We start from the raw sequence: 21,171 nt of genomic DNA on the forward strand, positions 1-21,171 counted from the left end.
CTATACATTTATTATTTTATGGTTCTGGAGAGTCAGAAGTCTGAAATGGGTCTGGCTAAAATAAAATTACAATGTTAAGCAGGGATATGTTCCTTCTGGAAGTTCTAGAGGCTAATTCATTTTCTTTGATTTTGCCTTTCTAGCTTCTGTTATGTTATCTATGTTCCTTGTTATCTTCAGAGCCTGCCCTGTAAAATCTTTAAATCTCCTACTCCAATCTCCTCTTCTGCCTCTCTCTCTCTCTCAGTTTGAAGAACCCTTGTGAAAAAATAAATAAGAAAGAAAGAAAGAAAGAAAGAAAGAAAGAAAGAAAGAAAGAAAGAGAAAGAAAGAAAGAAAGAAAGAAAGAAAGAAAGAAAGAAAGAAAGAAAGAAAGAAAGAAAGAAAGAAAGAAAAAGAAAGAAAGAAAGAACCCTTGTGATTACATTGGGCCCATTCAGATAATCCAAGATAATCTCTTTATTTTAAAGTCAGCTGATTATCGTCTTAATTTCATCAGTAATCTTAATTCCCCCTTTCCATGTAACATAACATACTCATAGGCTCTGGGAATTAGGACATGGTTATCTTTGACTGAACGAGGGGGTAAAATTATGCTGCCGACTACAGAAGTGCTTATTTCTTCTTTCATGTGGTATGGGTTCAGGACACCTGGTACTGGGTGGCTCAGCAGTTCAGTGTCTGCCTTCCGCTCAGGGCATGATACTGGGATCCAGGATCAAGTCCCACATCAGGCTCCCTGTGAGGAGCCTGCTTCTTCTCCCTCTGCCTGTGTCTCTACCTCTGTCTCTCATGAATAAATAAATAAATCTTTTAATAAAATGATGTCATGTGGGTTCAAGTCCTTTGCCCAGTTTTTAAATGGGTTTGGTTTCCATTTAATTTTGAGAATTCTTTATGAGTTCTGGGTACAAGTCCTTTGTCAGATGTGTGATTTGAAAATATTTTCTCTCCATAGATACCTCCCCCCCCCCAAAAAAAAACGGCTTAATATCAGCTTTCACAGAGCAAAACTTTTAATTTTTTTAAAGATTTTATTTATTTATTCATGAGAAACACAGAGAGAAAGGCAGAGACATAGGCAGAGGGAGAAGCAGGCTCCATGCAGTGAGCCCAAAGTGGGACTAGATTCTGGAACTCCGGGATCACACCCTAAGCCAAAGGCAGACACTCAACTGCTGAGCCACCCGGGTGTCCCAAAATTTTTGATTTTGATGTAGACTAGTCACCATTCTTTTCTTACTAGGACTATGCCTTTAACATTGTATGTAAGAATTCCTTGCCTAATTACAGGTCACCAATTTTCTCTGATATTTTCTTCTAAAAGTTTTACATTTTAGCTTTACTATCAATGACCTATTTTCAGTTAATTTATGGTAAGTTAAATCTTGGTACTATTTTATATATATATATATATATATATATATATATATATATATATATATAGTTTAATTTGGGAAATTATCAGGATGTCTAACTTTTCCAACCCCATTTGTTACAAAGATGTCTTTTTCTCTCTTGAATTGCCTTTAAAACTATGTGAAGGGGGGATTCCTGGGTGGCTCAGCGGTTTAGCACCTGCCTTTGGCCCAGGGTGCAATCCTGGAGTCCTGGGATCGAGTCCCACATTGGGCTCCCTGCATGGAGCCTGATTCTCCCTCTGCCTGTGTCTCTGCCTCTCTCTCTCTCTCTCTTTCATGAATAAATAAATAAATAAATACTTTAAAAATAAATAAATAAAATAAAACTATGTGAAAAGCCTACTGGCCCTTTGTGTATGGGTCTCTTGGACTCTATTCTGATCTATGTGTCAGTCCTTCACCAAAACCACATTCTCTTGGTCATTATAGCTTTAAAGGAATTCTTAAAATCAAGTAATGTGATCCCTCCAAATCTACCCTTCTTCTCAAACTCATTTGGCTATTCTATAATAGTTTATTTGCTTTCCATGTAAATTTTTCAATCTGCTTGTCCATATCTATAAAAAATCTTGCTGAAATTGTGATTTATAATTTTGTTAATTCTATAGATATGTGGGAAATTGACATTTTTACAATGTTAAGTCACTTAACCTATGAGCACTGCATGATTATCCATTTCTTTGGGTCTTCTCTCATTCCTTTTCTAGGCCTTTATAGTATTTTAGTTAAATTTTTACCTCTTTATTTTCTTGTCATATTGCATTGGCATTTTATTTTTTATTTTAATTTTCAACTGTACATTGCTAATTTATTTTTATGTGTTTGCTCTATATTTTGCAAACTTGCTAACTCACTAGTTCTGAGAGTTTTTGGATTTCCTACATAAACTATCATCTTGTTTTACAAATAAGGATGGTTTTACTTCTTCCTTTTCATATTGTAAACCACTTATTTATTTTTATGGCCCATTCCACTGGCAAGGTTGTCCAATATGATGTTGAATAGAAGAGGCAAGAGTGGGTATCCTTATTTCATTTCCAATCTTAAGAGAAAAAGCATTCAATTTCTCACCTTTGAGGATGAAGTTAGGTGTAGGTTTTTTTGAAAATGCCTTTTATTACATTAAGGAAGTCCTTTTTTATTCCTAATGTACTGAGAGTTATAATGACTTGATACTGAATTTTGTCATGCTTTTTATGCCTAAGGTGATACAATCATATGGTTTTTCTTCCTTAGACTTTTATGTGATGGATAACATTAATGATTTTCAAATAAAGAACCAGCCTTCCCTTCCTTGGTTATAGTGTATTAATTCTTTATATAGATTACTGGATTTGAATTACCAGTGTTTTGTTTGAGGGTTTTTTTCCATCTGCATTCATGAGAGATAGTTGTCTGAAGGATACTTTTTTTATACCATCTTTGTCTAGTTTTGGTAGCAGTGTAATGCTGACCTCATACAATGAGTTGGGAAATGATTTCTCTTCTGTTTTTTTTTAAAAGACTGCATATAGATTGTTATTTCTTCTTTAAATGCTTGGTAGCATTCACCATTAAAATTCTCTGGGCCTGAAAATTTGTGTGTATGTGTACTTAAGTTTTTGAACATAGAGTAAAGTTGTAGTAAATATTTTAATGTCTATCCTGTGTTTTGACTGATTGGATTTTTCTCTGCAGCATGGGCTGTAATTTTTTTGGCTTCTTTGCATCCCTAGTAATTTCTGACCTGATTCCAGATATTACAAATTTTATCTTGTTGGATACTAGATATTTTTGTATTCCTGTAAATGTTTTTGAGTTTTGTTCTAGAGGCAATAAAGTTACTTGGAATAAATTTGATCCTTTTGGGTCTTAAAATTTAGTTGGCAAGACCAAAGCCATGTCTGGCTGGTGCTAATTATCCCCTGCTACTGAGGCAAGACCCTTCTACTGCTCAGTGTCCCAAAATTATAAAGTTTTCTAGGATGGCTGGTGGGGTAAGATAGTAATTCCAAGCCCTATATGCATGCCATGTAGTCATTTCTACAATTCTTTTGTGTGGTTATTTCCCCAGCCTCAGCAAGTTTCTTTATATGCATGTCCTGATTAGCATGGGTATGCTGCTGGATACCCAAAGAGAATAATGTTTTTAATTATATAGTAGCATATATTATTAGCATGCCACATAAATATTTTTTTATGTAATGTAAATATTTTTCCCAGTTTTGTTGAGAAGTGATTGATATACATCACTGTATAAGTTTGAGGTGTACAATGTGATGGGAGAATGCTCTTAAATCTCTAGAGTTGTTTCTCTGTGTATCCCCTTTTCTCTCTGGTAATCTGCCATTCAAACTCTAGCCACCTTGATCTTCTTGGATTCTTAGCTTGGTCTCCTCAACTCAGGGAATCCTCCAGGCTTGGAGTTCTCACCTCCTGAGAGGCGGCTGGGAAAGTCTTTCAAAGTAGGAAGTCAGGACAATGCTAAGGCTCACCTACCTTGTTTCTTGATTCTCCGAGATTGCTGCCCTTTTTACCTGATATTCAGTGTCTCAAAAGCCATGTGTTGTGTTGTGTGTGTGTGTGTGTGTGTGTGTGTGTGTGTGTGTGTGTTTTAGTAGCTTTCTGACGTTTTGGTGATTTCTAAGCAGATAATTAAGTCTGGGCACTTATTCCATCTTGTCAGGCACCAGAAGTCTTGATGCTGGGCTCTTAACTCAGGTTTGCAGCTGCATACAGAGAGCCAGCTTTTGATTCCTACTTTGGCAATGTTATAAGCACTGTGGGGATTCTCATTTCCCTACAACCCCCATAGCTATTTAGTTCCAAGAGGCTAAATAAGTGTGTTCCACTATTTTCTTAGAATTTTCTTCCCAGCTTCTGACACCCATTTTGCAAGTTTGATACTGGTTGTTTTGGTGTGTGCAGGCAAAGATAATTATGGCAGGATTACTGCCTCGGTGAGAAAGAATATCATGCACTATTGATTGTGGGATGCATTCTGATTTCACATACATTGAAATGTAAGAGATTGTTCCTCTTAGAATCCATGAAATATGGTATTTTGACTCCTGTGGCAATAGGACTTTCTAACTGATTAGATATATGAAGTCAAGGATGACTCTAAAGTTTTTGGCCTGAATAACTGTAAGGATGAAGTTCCTAACAGTCAGGAAAAATCCATCTTGTTTCACCCAACAGTCAGGAAAGATCCATCTTGTTTTACCTGTCTGACAGTCAGGAATGTCCTCCAGTGTGTAATTACTGATAACCTCAGGGAGGATAGTGAAGGGCTCAAATGCTTAGCTTCACCTTATTTCATTGGTTATATTCTAAGACTAATAAAGTTGGCATGAAGATAAAAAATATACCACTGAAACCTCCTCAAGATTAGCAGACTACTATTTTATGTACTACTATTTTTATGTGTAGCCAACCACATTAATGAGGACTCTTTTGTTTTAAAAACTTTGAGTTTCTTTTATAGACTTAGATGGAAGACTCCTTAAAAACATAAACATCAACAGGTCTAAAAATAAGGCAAACTTGGATACCAGAATAGGAAATCCTCAGAAATTATCATTATCACCTTTCTCTGATACAGCAGTGAATGACACGGAGAAGTCCACATATGATGATATTGAAAAATAAATCTAAAACTTTTAATAGAAAGCTGTGGAATACACATATAGCTGTAGATTTTTTGATGAAATATTTTAGGTACAATCTTTAGAACAATTTTCTTGAGAAAGGGCATTTGTAACCAACCCACATTTGTGAAATGACAGCATTTATGATTTCCATGGAAAGTTTATAAATTTAATTGAGAAAGAGGTTATTATCTGATCTCTGAAGCAGGTCTTTCAGAATTGCTGATTAATAACCTAGAAATATGTCCTGAAGATTGGCATTATGATTTCCTCAAAAAGCCAGAATAGATGAGGCCAGATATATTTGATCATAGAGCAGTGTGCCTTTGTGGAATGGAGCACCCAGAGGAAGGCAGGGCACAGTGAGAGACAGTGTACCCATCTGTCCCACCAACCAAACCTATAGAATTAATCACCAAGGAGGCAGGTGATAAAGCCTGCTTACACATTCTCAAATGTCTTAAACACCATCCTGTGTTCACTACTATAATAGATGCCAAATAGAAGAATCTCCTAGCCCATCCCTAATTATTGAGAATTTATCCCCAAATGAGACCATACATATCCAACTCAGAATGGATTTTTATCAAGTAGAATATGAAATTAGTTTTTTCTTATCTTTTTTTGGTCAAATTAAGGTCACCATTTCTAAAATTATATTTTGAGATGTATCATCTGGTATTAACAGATGATATATATTTTAAAAAATTCTCTGGGTTAACACTTTGGGGGAATACACTGGATAAAATCAAATGAAATGAGGTTCTTTGGTTCAGGGCTTCTAAGAAACCAGTGTGCTTTATGAGTTTTCATGGACATAGCATGTGATATTTTAACACAGATTTTATCTTAGGTCTCTTCTTCTTGGACCATTTTGTGGGGCTGCTGCTTTGCTTGTCTTTCTTGTCACTGAATCTCTGGTACCTAGGATGGGGCCTGACACTAGGAGACACTCAAAAAATATTTGTGGAATGAATTTGCGGACTGCCAGTTGTCCATCAGCCCTTTACAGAACCATAGAACAGACCAAGACTCTCCATACCTCTTGTGCCATGTGCTGCTGACTCTTCAAGTTTGTACCAGCTTGAGTTGCTCCCTATTTCTCTTTGACCAGAGCAGGTGCAGAGGAGCATCAGGAGGCATTCCATTTTTGCCTAATCTACTGTCTCCATCTTAGCTTCTTCCCCTAACACCTTTCTGGATTTCTCCCCATCTTCCTTGGTGAGCATTCAAAGGTTAATGCATCAGCCAGAAGCTAGGGTTAATGCCCCAGCATGTGGAATGTGAGTAGCTTCTCAACAGAACAAGAGGGAGGCCGCCTGAGTAGTGTGTGGGTCAGAAGTCTGCCGCTGAGCATTGCAGAGCCAAACAGAAAGCTTCCCCTTTACTTGCACTTTATTTGACCTGTGGATAAACAAAGATTTTCTATTTCCAGAAATCCCATTGTCTTAACTGCTTTGAGTTTCTTTTGTAAACTTAAAAATCCATGTCTTTATGCAAGACATTTAAAACTCAATGGGCCCAGTCTGAACATTTTTTTGTTCCTTTTTCTATATTCCCCTTACATGCTTTGTGTTTGTATTCCACAAACTCTTGGCTATCTGAAATTCAGCCTTTTCTTCAACAATGTATGACATCAAAAATGGCTAGAAGGTTGTAGTGTGAGTAGAATATTCAACATTGTAAAGAACCTGATAAATGTAACTTCTTTAGGGAAAGAATTGAGAGCATATGATTCTTCTTTCTCATTCAACTGGCTGTGTGCTGGGGCCTTGGAGGGTTTAAAATTATAGTAAAAATAAACAGTCTCTCAGTTCCTGTCCTTAAGGAGATTTGCAAGAGAGGGACAAAAGTGATATTTACAAAATGCCTCCTGTGTTCCAGGCTATACATCTATATATTGACACCAAAGCTATATCTTTTTATTGCAATATTATGAGGTAAGTGTGGTTTTTCCCTGGCTTACAAATGAGGAAACTAAGGATCAGAGAGGTTAGGGAACTTCTGAGATTCATTTATTGAAATCAGATTCTCCTAAAGACAAGATGGTGTTAAGTTTCAAAACACCAGGTATCTTTTAGGATTACTCTTACTGAAACTAAATTTATCCAATGAGAGTATGGTAATATATAATATCCTAAAAATACGTGTGAAACAAAGAATCCCACAGAGCTGCTGACTATACTGGTGAATTTTAAAAATACCTGCTTTTTCCCTTGTCTTCTGAAATGCCCTCTTCTTTTTTGACCATACGCTACTCATTATACTTCTCAAAGCCTACATTTTCTCATCATCAAATGGGGATAGTAGCATCCTCTTTGCCTATGTCACAAGTTTTGGGTGAAAGCTAATCTTTAGCTTAAAGATTTATATTTTATGTCTGTAGTATTTAAACTCCAAAAGGCAATGACAAATCAGTGAAATGTCAGAACAATGAATCTGAACTTTTAGACTATTTCTTTGTATTGATGTGCTCAAACTACTACATACACATTTGTTGCAAGCTACCTCCTGTATCAATCACTAAGGTAGAACTCTGTCCAAAGAAATCCCAGGGACTTAGAATAGAATGAATTCTGATTGAGTTCTCTTTATTTTTCTTCATCCCCATTATTTTTCTATTTCATTTTTTAAATTTAAATTCAATTGAATTTAAATGGTATAATTTAGAAAGTGAAACTTCAGTGGCATGTAAATGAGAGTTATTGCTGTCAGAGATGTCACAAGGGAGAATGCCTGTGATATGTTTGCAATGCATAGAAAATATCCTTAATTAAAAAAAAAAAAAGTAGGCTTGAGGACTGCTTCCAATGAATTAAGGTTCAGTTTGCAAGGAGGATAAAAGTAATCCATTTCTAAATTATCCGTGATTCACCCCCAAAATAATTTTTTTTTAATTTTCAAGCAAAGAGAGTATGGGGTGAGGGGAAGGTTCCTAACCATTCTGGAGGCACTTGCTATATATAGTATTAGACGTAGATAGAGTAAAGGATATTAAAGAACTGGGAGGCGTGATATCTGCCCTTGAGAGATTTAACAAATGCAAACAAACATATTTTCTCCTATTCTTATTTGTTCTTCTAATCCAAGATGGTTGCTTTGCTAGAAAGAAATTTAGATTTTGATATAATATAGTCATCCTTTGAGCATTAGAGTTTATTTTCATTTTGTAACCTGGAGAAATTTGGCAAGGTGAAACCAGGTTTTAAAATCAGAAATGGAATCTTGAAATTTCATTTCTCAATATATCAAAATTTATATACATTTTTAAGAGGCCAGATCCCCCAGAAGTTAACTAGTGACCACCTTCACTGGCATGCTTTATTCTGAGGAAAATGGACATTTTGATTCCCAAATATCAGCATTCCTATTTCAGATGCTTAAGAGAAGATTGTCATTTGAGGAAGTCTAGAAGTCAGTGCCTTTACATAGGAACCAATCAATAATTTTGTATCAAATTATGTGATTTTAAGATACCGCCTTGTTTCTTTCTAGTGGATGATACTGTGGTTGCTATTCCCTATGGAAGTAGACATATTCGCCTTGTCTTAAAAGGACCTGATCACTTGTGTGAGTAAACTCAGTTGTTTTCCTTTGGGTATTGGGAATTTTAGTCATTATTATTTTTTGTTCCCAGAAGAGATTCAAATACAGAAGTGCAAATCTTTTTACTCTGTCATAGCATGATATTTTGAGTGCTTCTGTTTATCTTTTGGCTGCCTGATGAGATAGCAAAAACCTCAGGGTAATTATCTCTAACCACACTCATCCTGAAAAATACAAAATAGATGCTCCCAATAGGTTTTTCATGAGTTAAGCATATGTTTATGCTTTTGTGTCTATTATTTCTCATTCTCTCTCTTCATCCTCTCCAATAATCTGTCTTTTTCTTGCTTTGCATCTCTTTTTTTCTTTCTTCCTTCCAGCCTTCCCTCCCTGTCCTTCATTCTTTCTTTCTTCCTATTCTTTTATTGCATTATTTTATCAATTCAGTGGAGCACAGAAGCACCAAACAACCTTAACCATGGATTTAAAGAAAACCATGGCGGTATAATTAAACATCCCATGTATTAAAGACAATACAAAGCCCTTATATATTGAAAATTCGGTTAAGGATTAAAACCCTAATATCTCAGGGTTAAGGATTGAAACCCCAAAGATCAAATGGGAGCATGGCCCCACTAGAATTTAGAAAGAATTGATATCTTCAGTCATGCCAAGGCTGTAGTACACAGCCACATCTTTCCTTTTTTATTTTTAGCATTTAGTATTGTTTAGATGTAGACCTGTAAATTACCAGCAGAAAATTATAGGCTGTAAACCAGGGAAGGGGTATAAGAGGATACATTGTATTTTCTACAAAATTCAGTTCCACTGAAAGAGTTCATTTCAGCTGATCCCTTGAGCATTTCGGATCTCCTCCACTGTGACTGTTCCTGGATTCCTAAAGAACCATCTATCATCTTCTGTTCTTTCTCTCCTCCCACACACATGCCTATGAAACCAATTTAGGTAGCAAGCATTATCTTTTGGCAATTGGATTATAAATGAAATAGTTCCAGAAAGACAAACAAGAGGAAGATAAATTGGAGCCTGTGAAAGTTCAGATAGCCTGCTATAGTCTTTCTAAAAATAAAAATAAATACGTTTCATGGGAGAGGCGGGATTTGAGGGGTCATGTGAAAGAAAGGAATAAGTAAGGTACAGTTCAGGCAAAGCCAGAAGATGCTGGTAAGGCACCTTATATGGATCCAAGTTCTTTTCTAACCCTAAACAACCCCCCAAAATATAGTGTTCACATGTCAAGGGATGATGTATGTGTGTACACTATCACTACTCAAATGATTTGCTTTTCCCCTGGAGGATTAGACAGAGGTAACTGCTCATATAACAACCCTACTCAAAAACAGTATTTTTCTGAGCAGTGACAGGCCTGCTCAGAATAAAACATCCAGGCAGAGATCAGGGTACTGACTCCTCATTGCAGAAGAAGGAACCCAAAGGAATAGATTGAAGAAGAATTGATTTTTATAAATGTCTGAGTCTCCTAGTTTTCCTAATTATGTGATCACAAAGAGGCTAAAGAATGAGCCTCATTTTGGTTTAATTGTCCCAAGAATTCAATGGATGAAGTGGCAGATGATATTTATCAATGATGGAAAGCAAAATGGAACTTGCTTTTTTTTTTTTCACAACAGACATACTGTTGACAACATATATGTAGCTTAGGAACTTTTGGTTTTGTTTGTGTATGTGGAATACAATGTAATATATAATATGAAATTAATATGTGAATAAAATGACATCCTGTTTCTCTTGCCATCCTTTCCACTTAACTCCCAGAAGCTGGTCTGATATGGGACTAACCTGAAATGTTTAGGGCCAAACCAGAACAAGACCAGTCTGGTCCAGCTGCAGCTTATCTTCAATCAGAAGCTATGAGGCTTGGTGACAAAATTGAATCAGATGCTCAGATCAGACTTAGACCCTCAGGATTTTTCCAAAACCAAGTTGGTTTATGTGTTGGGGATATATCTACAAACTAGTACACATACACAGAAGGCAGCTTGAGGAATGAAGGCTAGAAGAAGAAGAGCCCATGCTGTTGACTTTCCCCTGATGACAACTGCTGTGGTTTCCTTCCAGTTCTCCCTTATGAGCCTTATGTCCTTCTGTGAGGAGCTCTGGACTCAGGGCCAGGGGGATGGAGCCTGACCCATTCCAGAAAAAAGTCCACACAGACTTCGTCTGAGGGTCGTGGCCATTTCATTGGACACTAATATGCTTCACCTGTTGGTATTCCAACCTGGAGTAGACAACACTTAGAATAACTTAGTATGGGTGCTTGAGTACCTCCAGAGGTCCTAAAATTGTCCCAGAACCCCAATTTGTAAAATGTGGTAAAGGAGAGTGATTCAGATTGAATGTGGGATAGGAGACCCAGAGCCTCACCTGGCACTCTGTCCTTCTGCTAAAGAACCACTGCAAAACTAAGGGTGCTTATGCAAGTTTTAGAAGCCATTAGACCTAGTCTATCTCTCTTCCAACTGTGGGGAGTTATTCTAAATGGTTTCTCAATCACATGAGAATTTTATCTGCTCTGAGATACACGACATAATTACCATCACCTCCTCCTTGCTATGATTTCCTATAACAAAAGATGTTTCATCGCCTTTGTCATTGGCCAAATTGAGATCAGAATGCTCCAGGAATCAAGAAGTTCTTCTTTCTCTCTTAAGCACTTACAAAATATCATATATGTACATAATACTGTATTAGGTACCCTGCAAGATTTTAAAAGAGAGCTAAAAAGAAGTGACTTCCTTGTCCTCGTTACTATCATTTCTTCATTGAGAGCCACAGACACACAGTAAGAAGCCAGATAGTACAAATACACACAAGGTAATGCATGAATATAAAGTCACACTGCTGAGGGAAAATGGAGAAGCACCCTGGATCTGACAGATCAAAAAGAAAACTAGAGAGTATTCTATTCTAGATGGAGAGCCATAGAGGCTGAAATCAATAAGATAGATATTGGAGATAGTTTAGTTAAAGGAATAGGATTATGGGAAAGTGGGATACCCAAATGAGGCCATCAGGGAGTCGAAGATTTTTTGACCAGGAGCCTTGAATGCTTGGCTAATGAGTTTTAAAATAATTTCATGGGCAACATAAACTCTTTGTGATCCAGAGGTGCCCATAAATTTTGTTTATATCACAATTTCAACTGTGTCAACAGTATAAAGGACGATACTTCTCCCTTACACAGCTGTAGACCGTTTTATGAAATGTGCTTGTATGTGGGCTTTGGTAGCCCTGAGAACATCTTTCTCTCCTTTACATGTGTTTGGTTGTGTAGATCTGGAAACCAAAACTCTGCAGGGAGCTAAAGGTGAAAACACTCTCAGCTCGACAGGAACCTTTCTTGTGGACAATTCTAGTGTGGACTTCCAGAAATTTCCAGACAAAGAGATACTGAGAATGACTGGACCCCTCACAGCAGATTTCATTGTCAAGGTAAGTGCCTTTGGGTACCTTGTTTTCGAGCCATATCCAAACTGTCACTTATGATCTCCTGGAGAGAGAGAGAGAGAGAGACTGAGACTTAGGGGTTGGGCATAGATTTGGAAATGTTTAATTCAAGGATGTTGAGGTACATCCTGGACTTTTCAAGAACATATGATATTTTTAAGTCCTAAGAAAATCGTTATGTGTGTGTATATATCATTTAATAAAAAGACTCAAAGACTAACACATCATTAGTTGGAGGATATAAATTGTTTTTAAAACAAGTTAAGATATAGTCATTGACCCATATAAGGTGTTCTCAGTCAAAAAGAAAAACAAACGAATGATCCATACACTCGGTTATACTTCTAATTGCAAGTTCTGTTTTCTCTTGTCCTGGCAACAAGACTAAGTTGTTTCCTATCAGAGCTTCCCTGCTCTTCAAGGTAATATAAAACACACTGCTGGAAGCAACATATACATTCTGTAGGAGAAATGTACACACTAGAAGAATGTTTGGGAATCACAATCAAATAAAACATATTTTTTCCTTCAGTAGGTCAGAAGGACCTGAAGGATTTCAGCTGTAAAGCTGTAAAACTTGTAATGTGTCCAGGACTCCATAAATTTTTCATCATGGGACCTGGAGCCAGAGGACATTTGATTTAAGCTAAGACTCAATGACCCCATGGCAGCTGGAAGTAAGAATGCGTATAGGAAAATGGGATCGACAGTGAGGTTGGATGGAAGAAGGGTTCCAGAACACTGTTCTCTGTCTCCATCTGCATGGTAGTTCTTTTTAATCCAGTCCAGATGCCAGCCACATTCATATGAACAAGAAGCTACAAACCAGCAGAGAGAGCTCACAATAGAAATGATGCTATAGGTGGTTAAATCATTTCATTTAAATATTGCAAACCAGTACAATACTGAGAGATGTCTTTATTTTTTTAAACCCTTCAAGGGCTGCTGAATAAACCATTTCTATTCATTTCCCTAGAGTTGCAAAGAGTTCCCTAGAGTTGCAACTCTTATACATACTGAATATATAGATTAGAATTCAAGTAATATTATTCACATGTCAGGAGTTGACAGCATTGCCAATGCATTTCATACATCTAGCTGCCTTCTGCACATCACCACTTGGATATCCCATACGCACAACCAGCACAATGTGTCCCAAACTGGACTTGTCTAGCCTCAGACACCTACAAAATCTTCATTTCCTATCTTGTGGAATAATATGCTATTGACCTGGCCACATCAGAAAGCTTTGATTCACACCGATTTCCTGTACTCCTATTCACCCCTAGATAGTTGTTAAACTTTGTCAGTTCTACCTTCATGCCATCTCAGGGCCATTTTTTATTGTCCCTTCTTGCCTCCACTATCTTAAATTAGGCCTTTGTATTTTTTTCCTGATCATGTGATGTGCATCCTTCCAAGACTGCAGCCCAATGAAAGAAAATGACTTTCTGAGCCACAAGAGGATCTTTTTTCAGTCATGGTCCAGCCTTCACTAGAACTGCCAGCTTAGCTCTACTTTTGAAAGCAGCTAAGGTATAGCTATAGCTATTCAGTTTGTGCCCATTCTAGAACTCTAGAGCATCTAGAACATCATAGAGAAAAGTAACTAATGAGTACCTAAGCACCAAAGTAGTAGAACGGTTGTGATTTCCATTTGCATCAACTAGAGTATTAGGCACAGATAATGTGTTCATATGTTGTTCTGAACAGGCTGGAGCATCATTCTGTGCATCATTCAGCAGCCAAGGAACGTAGGACACCTCCTGACTACCAATCCCATGCCTGCTTGTCTGAGGCAAAAGTTTCTACAACATCAGTGAGAGAAAAGAACAGCTAAGGCTCACAAATTATCCTTTTCCCAATCGAGAAGAAAAAGATTGGCATTTCGTAGTGCATCAACTGGGAGATCACTTTGTGTACTTGATATCTTTTTTTTTTTTAACATTTTTTAAAATTTTTATTTATTTATGATAGTCACACACAGAGAGAGAGAGAGAGGCAGAGACACAGGCAGAGGGAGAAGCAGGCTCCATGCACCGGGAGCCCGATGTGGGATCTGATCCCGGGTCTCCAGGATCGCGCCCTGGGCCAAAGGCAGGCGCTACTTGATATCTTTCATGCAATTGAAATGCCTCCTTGATTCCTGTGATTTTGCATGGACCTAATGTTCATCCATTACCCACACACACATTTGCCCTGCCCCGTGGCTCTATCATGACAGTGCAATCAGTTGCTATGCAAAGTGACCAGTTTTTGTCTTCTCTTTTCTTTTCAGTGTGAGAAGTCCTTATATTAAATTAGAAACACTGAATCATTGTAATTATAGGAAGAAAAGCTTGTTTCAGAACATTCTTTTTCCTTATTAACTTAAGGAAGCAAAAATTACATATGCCAGATGTGTTTAGCTCCCTAAAACTAAATTCGAGTGTGTCAAACTGAAGCTTTCAACATACTCTTGAGAACAAGAACCTGATGTCTGAGGATTTAGGGTGTATAAAGCTCCAGCGCTAATGATAACAAAGGTCCCAGGCACCCAGAATTAATAAATCCAGAAACAAGGAACATGGCAGCTCATCTCTGTAAGCAACAAAGGCCATCAAAGTTGAACATCAGGTTGGCTCCTGTATTTTAAACAGTTTTCCTACTTTAAAATGAAAAATTAAGAAGATACAAAGAAGAGCAGTAAAAGGCCTCTACTACAGATAAATACCTTTGTCTTCACAACACTAATACTAACAGAATTACTTGGAATCATGAAAAGAATGGCAGCTTTCAAGCCACTGCAGACCTGAATTCAAATCCCAGCTCTGCTATTCCTTTGCTGTGCAACCCTGAGCAAGTCACTTAATCTCTCTGAGACTTATATCTGTCGTTGTAATGTAAATGTGGGAGATAATACAGAGTAATTCTAAGATTAGATTTCTTAGAAATAACATGTACCCTGCAAACAGTAGAAATGTATTAAGTGCTGGTTGTTGTGGTGATTGTTGGCTGCTATTAAAAGAAGGTGCCTATAGGGAAGAGAGACCCAGGAATATTATCAGTGTAGAAAGAATCAAATGAGATTATGTGGTCAGAAGTTTGGCTGCATCATGACTGTTTTTATCTATCTGAAATAACAATATCACTGTTCATTTCTAATCTCTTTTCAAATTTAGGCATACAATCTCAGCATTCACGGTCATTGTACATCAATTTCATTGGATTCTTTAGAGCAATATTCTTTCTAAGCTCCTTTTTTTTCTCTTCAACATAGTATTTACAAACACTTCCTCTTAACACTAAAACTTCTTGACATGCATTCCTTATTCTCAGAGCATAAGGTGCTTTTACCATTAACTTCTAGCAAGCTGAAAATTTGAACTGTTCCATCTTTTTCCTTTTTTAACAGATCAAAAACTAAGCTCAGACACTGTACAGATATTCTAGAACAAAGTTTCTCCAAGGATTTTGATGTTATATCCTCCTCATTTTTTGTTTTTTCCTCCACTTTCCTAGGACTTAGTCTGATTTCAAGGTCCCCAAAAGGGACCTGTGCAAAGGAATCTATCTCTCTAAGCCTAAATAAATCTTCTGGTCTTTTTATTTTTTCATGGAGCTAGTGTTCAAATGAAAGTCTTCTTCTAATACCTTTCCAGCATGGAAACCACACATCCCAAGAGAGCTATAGGCTTTTGTAAGCTTAAAAAAAAAAAAAAAAAAAAACCTTTACAAAGAATGTGATTAATACTACATCCCTGAGCAAGCAATTAGGTATCCTGTATCTGACACATAGGATTGAAAAATATTAATCTGTAGGCTATGCTCCCCTTTTGTGAAAGACACTGTATTGCTTCAGCTGTTTTTGCTTTAAAGTAGGGGATTGTATCACCGTTTATTCTAATTAGGAAAGATCTTGATGTTCCATGGATCAGAATCCCAGCATAATACAAGATATTCTATAGTTCTCTCTCCTTCTTCTTTCTCCTTTTCCAGCTCTTGCAGATTATCTGAGGCACATTTCCAGTATTTTCATCCAAAGTCCAAAACTGGCCTGCAGTTTAACACTTACTCCCTGTGTTCCAGTGCTCCTAGATGTTTAATCCAGTTGTTACACTCAGTAGCAGAAAAATAGGCTGTCTTTAAAAAAAAAAAAAAAATCCGAAGGCCAAATCCATCAGTATATCCTAGGTAGAGGGCAGTTGGGACCACAGTTAGGCTTGAAAATGTTAACAAAAACTTAGACCGCATGATGCGCTGATACTCCCCTACTGTCTTGGAGTAAGAGGTAGCCCTCTTGGTTGTTCATGGAACTTCTGTTAATGTAATAAATAGTCCAAGCCTTGTCCAGTTGTCTCAGTGCTATATGACATGTCATTCTGTCTTTGTGAAATCAAGGCATTGCTCCTGTTTGGGTATTTTCATCTTCTCTTTTAGATTGAGTATGTTTTCACAACCTTGTACTTTTAAGAACTATTAAAGGATTATTGCCTCACTTCCCCTCTCTTAAAACACAAAGGAGTTGTAATTTCCATAAAGACTTGTTGTATTCCAAGTACTTGCTTTTATAGAATAAGTTGGTATTTTTCAAAGTTTGGTACTTGGACTATCAATGTTTGCATTGCTCTTGCATTGCAGGAGCCCAGGAATTTGCATTTTAGCAAGCTTCCAATTGGTAATTCTGCACATTAAAATGTATGAATCACTAAACTGCCAGGAAACACCATGTCTGAGTGGGCAGAGCCATTTAATTCTTTAATTCTTTTTTTCTTAATTGAAGACAGGATCTTTCCTTTTTTGCAGCATATGCCATTTATAATTTTCTTAGAACCAATTGTCTATTTCTGAACCTACATTTAAAAATCCACATACAGGGGCTCCTCGGTGACTCAGTTGGTTGAGCATCTACCTTCAGCTCAGGTCATGATCCCAGGGTCCTGAGATCCAGCTCCCTGCTGAGCAAGAAGCATGCTTCTTCCTCTCCTTCTCCCTGTCCCTCCCCCTGCTTGTGCTCTCTCTCTCTCTCAATAAATAACTAAAATATAATAAATAAATAATAAAGAAAAAAATCCATATACATATATATAAAAATCCACATAATTTTTCCTATTATATACCAGAGAAGTTAGAAATAAAAGAGGGAAAAGGAGTAAGTGGCCTGGAAAATGATCCTACTAGACAAGTAAAGACAGAGATCCCTTCTTCTGTGAGAACAGAACTGAAAAGTGATGGTCATGATGGTGTATGGTTGATGGGGAAGATCAATGATATTTGCTATGCCCATTTTTCTCCCAGGACAGTTCTTCATGCATCTTCTAAAACCATGTATACCACTGTGCATTCTTTCCAAAGTTGCAGGAGACCAAGAAAGCACCTCCCTGTCATACCAGTTTCTCTCTTTGTTTTTTGGTTGTTTTTGTTTTTGTTTTTGTTGTTGTTGTTTTTGAGTTTCTCTCTTTTATCTCCTGCAGATCCACAACTCAGGGCCCGCTGACAGCACAGTCCAGTTCATCTTCTATCAGCCAATCATCCACCGATGGAGGGAGACAGATTTCTTTCCTTGCTCAGCAACCTGTGGAGGAGGTAATGGTGTTCACTTACCCTATGGACTGTTGGCTTCTGTGAAGGAAGACTTAGCTTTTATGAAAGTAGTACCTTCAGCATGGAAGAAATTTAGTGCTGTGATGGGTCAGGTTCTTGATTTTCAAAGGGGCCAAATCTTGAAGCCTTCCTACACCTGAGTCTAGAATCCCCATGAATGTTTTCTGTCTGTTCAGTCTCATTAATGGAAACCGTCTTGACTCTATTCTGTTCCTTTGAGAATAAACTACTCCCACCTGGTTGAAGAGAACTTACCTATTCAGAAGTCAAGTGGAGAGTGTTTGTCAGGCCTATTAAGCATGATGTGTCCAAAAAGAATCAGAAAATAATTTAGTTAAAGGAAATACTTTATTACAAAAAAAAAAAAAAAAAAAAGCCCCTCCACTGTAAACTTAGTTATTGTGAAGTTCTATCCCATCATCTGAGCAGTAAATGGAAGGCCACGTGACTTCTTTATTCATTAAAACACATCTTTCCTGAAAAGTCACCAAACAAATTCCTATCTCTGCTCCATTACATCGGCAACATGGACAGCAGAACATGGGAAAGATATTTTCCCCCATTTTCTTTAATAATTACAATGGTTACATAATAATTGCTTTAAATAATTTTATAATTTATTTAGCCATATCCCTATGGAAGATTTAGTTCATTTAAACTTTTCTATTATAATGTAATGAATAACTTAATACCTAAGTATTTTTCTCCTTTCAAATTATTTCCTTGGAATAAATTCTCAAGAGTGAGTTTCAGAATTTTTGTGGCTATTGGCATATATTACCAAAATTCTTTCCAGAATGTAATAAGCAGTGTATGAATAGTTCATTGCCAACTGAACCAGTATTTGCAGATTATAAGAATTGTTTAATTTTGCTGATTTAATGAGCATAAAATTGTATGTATGTTCCTTTAAAAACTAGCACATTAAATAAATGCTGGCTTCACCTGCATAGAAGCCTGATAATTGGATGGTGTTAAATAACTAATCCACATGGTTATTACTAGATTATTTTGACAAGAGAAAAGGAAGATGGCACCTCAAAATGAGACAAATTATCATCTATTAATTTTTTAAACCATAAGAACATATGAAATAATTCATCTTCATCTGCATAACGTGAACAAGCCACTGAAAATGAGATTCTATAGAGTAGTGTTAGATTTTAGCTTAAAAGCAGTTAGTCAAAAATACCTTCAAGTGCTTTTACTTGGTTGTTAAATAACTATTAATTCAACATTTTCAGCATTTCAACAAAATATTGTTTCTATTTGCTGTATCTGTCCTGAAGAGAAAATTACTTTGTTTAAAGATAAAATGCCAATTACTTTGATGTTTCATGAGAATATGTTGCTTTGATACAGCTATTAATGACTAGCATAAGAAATCGTTTCAAAGAAAGAAATCCAAGCAAATAATTACTTTTCTTCTTTTCTTTTAAATGAAAACTGTATTTTGTGAGAAGTAACAATTCAGTATTATGCCCTGTATGCTAGTTTTACATAGAGCTGCTTTTGGAGTATAATTTCAGTAATCTTGATGATGCTTTGCTATATAGTAAGGCAACTAGTGTTGGATTCATATATATCCAAACCTTCTCAGCCTTATTTTCCTCACATCTGAGTGAAGAAGTGGAAGCATTAGTGGTCTTCAAATGTTTTGAGCAATCAAACCCTTTCTTTAAAGGAAATCTTACTAGGAAGTCCAGATAAAAGGAGTATTGCTCAGAATAGAGATATGAGCAATGTGGAAACCAGCCTTCCTCCCACTTTGTGGACCACAGTTTGAAAATATTAATGAAAAAATGATCTCTAAGTTCCTCCTTATGTTTCTAGTTCCACATTCAATGGCTTGGCCATTTTGCTAAGTGTGAACAAACAACTGCTATTCCAATTTCTTTGTGAAATGTTTGAAAACACAATTATCTGACCATTTTGGTCATTTATATCATTTTTGTTCTAAACCTTCATTTCACACACTCTTGGATAGCTTGACAACAACCTTTGTAAGCTGACAAATTATGATTTTTAAAAAACATAATCTGTTATATAATTTACTTATCACCTATGCCCACATTAATAAATATTTAATATTTAGTAGTAAATACTACTACTATAGAATTCTGTCCTTGAGTAGAAATTATTGTATGGAGGGCAGCCCCGGTGGCCCAGCTGTTTAGCGCCCAGCGGTTTAGTGCCACCTTCAACCCAGGGCGTGATCCTGGAGACCTGGGGTCGAGTCCCACATCAGGCCCCCTGCATGGAGCCTGCTTCTCCCTCTGCCTGTGTCTCTGACTCTGTGTGTGTGTGTGTGTGTCTCATGAATAAATAAATAAAATCTAAAAAAAAAAAAAAGAAATTATTTTATGGAAATTATAAATTACAATTTTGAATTATAAAATGATTAGTTTATCATAACATTATCTGCTTTAGAGTATAGTATAATCGAAAAATAAAAGTATATTTACTTATTTAAAATGTCATTTTTCTCTTTGATTTTCTTATAAAATAAAAAACTTAATGGAACATGTGTTCTTACCTCTTAGTTTCCATGCTTTTCATCTTTACAGTAAAATTGTTAAAAGGTCTTTTTTTAGGTCTTTAATGAACAATTAACTTTTGCGGGTGGTCTGAGAACACAGCCTCAAGCCAGGAAATCTGGTTTATAAGCCTCCTTCTGATTTCCTAAAACCTTTTGCAAGTCTTTTAATTACTCTAACTCTAACTTTCTAACCATATCTAGCAATAGCAATATTCAACCACCTGCCAGGGAGAATGTATTTTGGAAGTTGGTTAGGGTTAGAATGATATAAAAGCCAAAGTTAAAATAAAAAAATTCTCAATGTGCATTTATTTTTCACACTAAGAATCTCTGTCTTCATCACCACCTCACCAAAAATGCACAGGACAGGAAAGGCAGATGGGAAAGATACAACACATTATGAGTGGGACTTGGTCCTCAGCAATGCTATTTTTTAAAAGAACTCTCTAAACAGTGGAAATGTGTGCACAGAAACTAAAAAATATCGGCTAGAGACTTAAGGAGCAATGACAAAGGATGTTAGGTGAAGCAGAAATTGAACATTAGAGGAGTGTTGTTGTTGTTGTTGTTGTTGTTGTTGTTCTGGAGGGATCCTTAGTGGCTACTGTTAGGATCTTCATTCTCCATTTACTCAGCCTAACCAACTCAGGTTTAATTTAGACAAAAATAATGTTCCTAGGCAGCTGGCAAGACCTGATCTTATGCTGCATTCCATTGTCCCCCATTCATCCAGGGGAGCAGTATTAGGGTTTAGTTCATTTTATTGATTGATTTGGGAGTTTATTTGCCCTAGATACAAGGGAGGCAATTTTACATCCTTGCATGAGATGGTTGGCAAATAAATACTGATCATCTTTTTTGGATACAGAAATCGGAGTTATACTTTTAGGTTATACAAAGCAAATTAATAAGAATAGTACTTACAACACAGTCTTAGTCACCCAGCTCTGCCATTCTGTGGTTC

At 36.6% G+C, this 21,171-nt stretch overlaps 1 protein-coding gene across 4 annotated transcripts in view; it reads left to right on the plus strand.

Annotated features, from left to right (window-relative positions):
• Positions 1 to 21,171, plus strand: part of ADAMTSL1 (ADAMTS like 1) — an 873,193-nt gene that overhangs the window by 623,987 nt on the left and 228,035 nt on the right. For all 4 annotated transcript variants that reach the window (XM_049116156.1, XM_049116157.1, XM_049116158.1 and 1 more), the window contains 3 exons: positions 8,546 to 8,620; positions 11,913 to 12,070; positions 17,539 to 17,650. In XM_049116156.1, the coding sequence (XP_048972113.1) occupies positions 8,546 to 8,620; positions 11,913 to 12,070; positions 17,539 to 17,650 (345 nt within the window). The remainder of the gene's footprint in view (positions 1 to 8,545; positions 8,621 to 11,912; positions 12,071 to 17,538; positions 17,651 to 21,171) is intronic.

This window comes from Canis lupus, chromosome 11 (genome assembly GCF_003254725.2).
Source record: "Canis lupus dingo isolate Sandy chromosome 11, ASM325472v2, whole genome shotgun sequence".
NCBI classification, from domain to species: Eukaryota; Metazoa; Chordata; class Mammalia; order Carnivora; family Canidae; genus Canis; species Canis lupus.